This window comes from Tasmannia lanceolata, unplaced genomic scaffold (assembly GCF_043159265.1).
Source record: "Tasmannia lanceolata isolate RefF3 unplaced genomic scaffold, GAP_Taslan_0.1 ptg000019l, whole genome shotgun sequence".
NCBI classification, from domain to species: Eukaryota; Viridiplantae; Streptophyta; class Magnoliopsida; order Canellales; family Winteraceae; genus Tasmannia; species Tasmannia lanceolata.
The window spans coordinates 15,669,192-15,676,233 of NW_027518696.1; the positions used below are offsets into that span (position 1 = coordinate 15,669,192).

Genomic DNA, 7,042 nt, shown 5'->3' on the forward strand with positions numbered 1-7,042 from the left:
AATATTGGTATACGTTTCCCTTTTGGTTTGAATTATTTATGTGGATTGATGGGATTTTTAATACATTTTGCGGCATTTTTTCTTCTTAATGATGATTTAGGTGCGTTTCTTTCTTTCAGTGTTTCTGGATCATTGGCCCCACTTTTTTATCCATTTCACCCGCTTCACTTCTTCGTGGCATCCTCCTCTTAAAAAAATAACGTACCAGTTTCCCTCTCTTTATATGTCTAAATTTCTATCTAAATAAAAGCTAAAACGTCTCCACTGGCCAGTCGATTTCTTTATTAAAATAGGCAAAATAATAGTCGGGATTTCTGCTTATAATTTACAAATATATCTTCTTATGAATGTTTCTTCTTTCATTTCTTTTCTTTTTCAGTTATAAAGCATTTTATTGAGCTCTCCGTGCATCGCACGGCGGGTCTTTACTAGTATATATTATAGCAGAAGAGAAATTAGAGAATTTTTTGAATATTTTGAAAATTCTGTGAGATTTACACGTCTGTTTCATTTCTTTAGCATAAAGTTATGCTATACTTACCTCTCTCTCTCTCTCTCTTATACAAGGGTAAGATTGTAAGGATGAGATTATTTCTCATACGTCCTCCGCCGCAGAGTCAGAGATATTTTTCCTATGACTTTTTAGTTCCCCTCTCTCTCTCTCTCTCTCATAGTCACATCAAAGCAGATTTGATAGGTCAGAGATTTTTTTCCTGAAAAATCTATAAGCTTTTCTGAAAAATCCATATTTGGAATTTCGTTCAAATATGGCATGAATGCCTGTTATTTCTCTCCAAAATGACTCCCCTTTCCTCTGCTAAAGGACGAAATAAACCTGTCTCCATACCGTGTGTGGAAGGAATAGATGTAAAGTCAACATTTATGTCTGTCCCAACCCCTCTCTCTATACAGTGTGCTGTTTTACTCTCCCTCTAATCTATTAGAATATCATATTATGGGGTTTGCTACCCTCCTTCTCAAAAAACACCTCCGCGCTGTTCCTTTGCATGTGATGACATCCATCTATGTTGATGATGACAGCATCTATGTTGACTTTTAACAGATTTTCTCTTATTCACTGCCGTGGCTGTCTTCGCATGCAAACGGCAGACGCTAGCAAATCCATCATATTATATATAAGTAACGTCTGCTTCTTGCATGCATCTGCTGAGACCACTTTTCTAAATTTACCTCGTGAAGCCATATCTCAGCCGTTTTTATTTACAAATGATGGCATCCACGAATTCACATGTAAAAGATTGTGGAGAAATGGCTTTCCGATAAATTGCCTAGCAAATTCCTTTTTTTAATATATTGTGGACTGTACAGCCCACACCATAGGATGATCCAAACCGTCGATTTGATGGACCACAATGCAAATAGGTTGGGCCCTATAAATCATTTCCATAGGATGATCCTAGCCCTCCAATCTATAGAGAAACTATGTATAATCAAACCTCAATAGATCGGAGGCTAGGATCATCCTATGGAAATTATTTTACGCCAAAACATATTTACATTGTGGCCTACCAAAACTCATCACACGGGTGGGAAGATACAATGCATGTATTCATCGGGATATGCTAGGCAATTATTTCACTAAAAGCCATTTTTGCGGCTGACTTTTGCATGTTAGAAAAGCCACACGGGCTCATTTTTTCGGCAGATTTTGTCCTCATTTTATTCATTTGAGGTGGTTATTTTCGTATGCAAAAGGTAGCCATGAAACTGCTTCCCACAAATTTTCCCTAGCAAATGCCACATTCAAAATTCAATTAATAAAAAATCTATAGGGTGATCTTAACCGTCCGATTTAGGAGGAATTATGGAAACCTCTATAGATTAGAGGGCTAGGATCAGCCTATGGAAATTATTTTTGGGGCACAACCTATTTATGTTGTGTTCCATCACATGGACGGTTTGGATCAACCTATGACGTGGTTCGTACAGTTCTTTGTCGACCCGTGCATCGCACGGGGTTTTTTACTAGTATATATATATATATATATATATATATATATATATATATATATATATATATAGAGAGGAAAGTGAAGCTACACCGCCGGCTTAAAATATAATGGGCCCACATTGTTTTGGTGATCCAAAGAATTCATTTGATTGGCCCTCACATAGATAGGGTGTCCACCAAAAATCAGCTCCATAGGATCATCCCAACCCTTCCAACTGTGGAGGCAAAAATGGACAAATTTGTGAAGGTTTTTACACGTTCATTTTTGCCTCCACAAATCGTAGGGTTGGGATGATCCTATGGAGCTGATTTTTGGTGGACACCCTATCTATGTGAGGGCCAATCAAATGAATTCTTTGGATCACCAAAACAATGTAGGCCCATTGTATTTTAAGCCGGCGGTGTAGCTAAGTTAGCTACACCGGTGGTGTAGCTTCACTTTCCTCTATATATATATATATATATATATATATATATATATATATATATATATATTTATTTATTTATTTTTATTTTTATTTTTCTGATAGGGGTCTGCCTAACCCCAGCTTACCCATCAAAAAAAAAAAAAAAAAAGTTCTTTAAATACTAAAAGACGAGATGCATGGGTGTATACCAAAACATGCTTGGGTTGCTATGATTTACCTTTAACTACAAGGAAGTACCTTTAACTACAAGGAAGTGATATATTTACCCCCCTTCTTCCCTCCGCCACCCTCTCTAGTGTATTAATTTTTAACGTAATTTTTTACTCTAAAAGGGGGTCGCCCAGGAAAAAAAAAGAGAGAAATTATATATCATTTTCCAAAATGAGGACTGGTAGGAAAATCGAAACCCAAAAACAGAGTCCCCATCATGACACGTGTACAAGAAGACAACAACGAAAGACAATACAGTGAAAATGACCAAAACAGCCGTCATTTTGACTTTCCGTCTTTGGATTTTTTTTCCTTCCAAAATATAATTAATTAATGCAAACATGCAAGCAAGTCACGTCAGGAGCAGAAGTCAGGACTAGCTGGTCGGCTCGGTGCGCTCACATGTGAAGATTTTTTCCCCAAGTCCCTGTTCTTCTTAATCTGTAAGAATGTCAGGAAACCAAACTTCTTTAATAAACTCACTCACCTCTTCCCATCTATCTTCCAAGTGGGACTAAAATTTCCCCACGAAAGAGATTGTACAGAATTAAAAACAAATTGCTAAAGAACAAATTAAAAATTTTCAATTATGGCCATGTCTGACTGTGATAGTTTTTTCATGATAAATTAGTGTCTCCAAGTGGTACGAGAGGGGAAGGGCAGTGGCAGAACCAGAGATTTGAGAGTTGAGGGTCAGAGAAGGGGCTAAAATACAAGGAAAAAGTCGATCATATTTTGAGTAGAGTTTTTATGTCACCTTTGTTTTTTTGGCTTTTCTTACCCTCTCCTCACTCAGTGGCGGGGCCAGGATTTATATATAAGAGGGGCAAAATAAGATAATATATTTAATCCAAAAAAAATTACATTGTTAATGAAAAACTCACTACAGTTGTCCTCGACGAGTCGATCATGTTCTGAAAGCAATGCATGATTGTTTCATTATCAATGCTACAAAAATATATCATTTTTAATGTAAGTAATCAAACTGTCAGTCATCCATTGATCTGCCATCCAATTCTGTAAATTTCTAGGGTTTTATCATAAATATCTAGGGCAAATCTCATCAATCAAATGCTTTAGTCTTCAGAAATACAAAAAATAAAAGAAAAAAGGAAAAAAATCTGCCCTTACCTCCTCCTTATTCTTCTTCTTATTCTTCTTCTTTACTTCTTAGAAGAAAGTGAGAGGGGTGAAGTTGAATCGAACGGCTTGAGAGTTGCCGAGTTGGGACGGTGGGACTATGGGAGTGGGAGGGGCAAAGTTGAATCGAACGGCTTGAGAGTTGCCGATTTGGGACGGTGGGATCATGGGAGTGGGAGGGGTGAGTAGTTTCCATAGAAAGGAAAAAAGAACTCTAATTTTTTAGTGTGAATTTCAAGTTAGGGTTTATTTTAGGGCAGTGATATTTTCCCAATTCCCCCCTTGATAGATAAAATCACCCCCCTTGAGTCCTTGACATTTTCTTTTTAAGTTTCAACGGTGAAGGAAAATGTCAAAGGTGGGGGATGAAACGTCAAAATGGAGAATTTATCCACGTGCAGTGAACCAATTTCATGATCCATGAAAAGTCTCATTATCCTACTTTATTTTTATATTTTGCTACTTTTCAACTGTTGTTTTCTAGAAAAGCGAAGAAAAACTTTTCCAAAACTTTTAAAACATGGACTTTATTTAGTTTTTTTTTCAATTCATGGGCGGCGGCTGCCCCCCTCATTACATACGTGACTCCGCCCCTGTCCTCGCACATTCCCCCTCGTATCCATTCCTCTCACACTCTCCCTCAGCATTAGATCAGCTAATATTCCAGGAAAAATAATTCACGGTGACCAAACATACCCGAAAGTATGATATTTTATTTCACATAAGAAAGACAAAGCAAGCGACAGTTGAAGAGATGGGAGAGGCAAAGGAGCTCCGGCTTACATCACTCTTGAAAAACACAAATACAAGATGCAAGAAAAAAGGTGGATATATTATTTAAAATATTGTAAGTGGGACCACATAGGCCAAAAGTGGGAGCCTCAGTGCCTTTTTATAAAGTCCGAGATGGCTTCGATTAGCCTATCAGTTTCCTCACGCGTCTTGGGGTCCGAGTCCACGGCTATCTTATTAAGGTAAAAAGAGTGGCTCACGCCTTGGCTTAGAAGCAACTCCACGTCTTTTCCAGCCTTTTTCATTTCCTCTATATATTCCAACTCGCTATCCCGAATCAGATCCAACTCAGCCACCGGAATCAAGAACGGCGGCAGCTCGAGCCCCGCAAGAGGTGGGGCCGCCGACCCCATTGGGCACGTGATCGGATGGTCCTTAGTGCTTCCAAGTGGCAATGACATAGCCAAGAACTTGTCTAACATGTCGAGTGTCAAGAAAGCCGAGTCGGATTGGTTCTTGATCTCCGACTTACTTCTCTCGGCTCGGACGAAGCCGGGGTGGATCGGAATCCCCCCGGCTAATTTGAGCGGCTCCAAGTCATCGGATCCGGCTCGAGCCGCCACCTCGTGTACGAGATTACCCCCCGAGGAGTCACCTATAAGGAAGACTCGGCTAAAGTCAGCTTGGGCTTCGAGCCACGGCTCCGACGACTCTGCTCTAGCCACGGCTCGGAGCCAATGGAGAGCCGAGTAGCAATCATCGATTGCGGCCGGGAGCCTGTGCTCCGGGGCTAGACGCATTTCGACCGAGACGCAAATGGCTCGAGCCGAGGAGACGAGCCGAGTGTAGAAATGATAGTACATGTACCACTCGGCTCGGCTTATACAAAAGCCGCCTCCGTGGAAGTGGAGGAGTAGTGGGAGTTTCTGGTTGTCGTCGGGTTTTTTTTCAGGGACGTAAATTCTGACCGAGAGGCCGGAATTTGAGTCTATGATTACATCCCGAGTTGCGACTCCGTCGGAAAGTTTTTCGTTGGGGGCAATAGGGGTGGCTAAGAATTCAACTTCCGGCGGTCCAGTCCACGTCCGGTCGACGGAACCGTCCGAAAAAACCCGGAGCCAACCGGAAACTTCGTCGACTAGAGTCTTTTCGGAGATCATGGTGAGAGTCCAATTCTAACTAAGAAGGGATGGAAATATGAGAAGGTCTCCGTTTCCCTTTTATATGGGAGTGGAAAGTGTTTTTTAGAAGGAAGAAAGAAGTTTCTCATGTGACTTTGTCTGGACTTAGAAAATGTAAAGTAGACTAGTCTGAAGAATACTAATCCAGTCAAAAGAGTGGGAACCTTGTTCTAAGAATATTTTACAAACGACTTTATTTATTTTGATAATGGCACTAACTACTTAACTACTTTGTTTTGATTAGCTCTCTGTGAGGTGTTTGGTAATTGAAATAGCCTTTGATAGCTGATTAAAAAGAAGAGAGTAGTGCCATAATAAAAATATGGTAGTGATCAGTCACCTAATACTATTATTTATGACTTACGATAACACATTAAATAATGAGTCTTACTTCAAACAAAATGATCAAAATTTACTCCTGTTCAAGGAATAATTTTTAAAATAATAAGGGGTTGAGATAATGTTCAAGGAATAATTTTTAAAATAATAAGGGGTTGAGATAATGTTCAAGGAATAATTTTTAAAATAATAAGGGGTTGGACTTTGAATCCCAACTTACCTACTTAAAAAAATTTAAATAATGCCCCAAATCTAATGAATATTTTGCTGTAATGTCCGGACAGAGAGACGCCGGTAAAGTTTGTTGGATACCCCTGGAATGGCAATGATTTTGAAAACTTTAACTCTTAAAACAATGGTAATTTGGCTATGGCTACTGATATTGGAACTACCATGTTTTGATAATTACACTAACTCTTCGTGTCTTTTATTATTTAAATAAGGGTTATTACCGTTCCCAAAAAGCTCTCAAGAAACCCATTAAAAAAGAAACGACATGCTGAGTTTGTGCAGTTATTGAAACATGGCAGTGCAAATATCAATAGGCTTTAGTAATTTTCACTTTCGTTTTTTATTTGTAGAACGTAGCTCCGTTTTTGAATTACTTTCATATACATGAATTACTCACTTTGAGTTTTTATATGGTGTAAGCCCTTATAGTCCCTTATTTTTTCAAAAGACTGGGTTCAACTTGACCGGTTTTCAATTTCCTCAACCCGACCCAACCTGATTTCCAATTCGGGTGGGGTTGGGTCGGGTTGACCCGATTTGATATGGTACCAATTGTTGACTAGGAGTGTAAATGGATATTCGGAAATTCGATTACCGTCCGCTTCTGAATCCGTTTAAAGTGAATATTATCCGAATCCGTCTCAAGCGGATATTATCCGAATCCGTTTATGAGATATCCGGCTCTTAGCGGATGCGAATATGGTAAATGGTATATCCGATCCGTTTAACATCCGAATCCGAGAAGTAAATCCTTTTTATTTATTATTAATAATATCATTAATATTTATTTTTAGTAATGACACACTATC

The 7,042-nt window shown here is 39.0% G+C and overlaps 1 protein-coding gene across 1 annotated transcript; it reads right to left on the minus strand.

Annotated features, from left to right (window-relative positions):
- Nucleotides 1-4,432: 4,432 nt before the first annotated feature.
- LOC143852822 (strigolactones hydrolase CXE15-like) lies at nt 4,433-5,682 on the minus strand. Its single transcript, XM_077362434.1, has one exon. It carries the CDS (start codon nt 5,640-5,642, stop codon nt 4,632-4,634), a length of 1,011 nt encoding a protein of 336 aa, XP_077218549.1. The 5' UTR covers nt 5,643-5,682; the 3' UTR covers nt 4,433-4,631.
- Nucleotides 5,683-7,042: the final 1,360 nt, after the last annotated feature.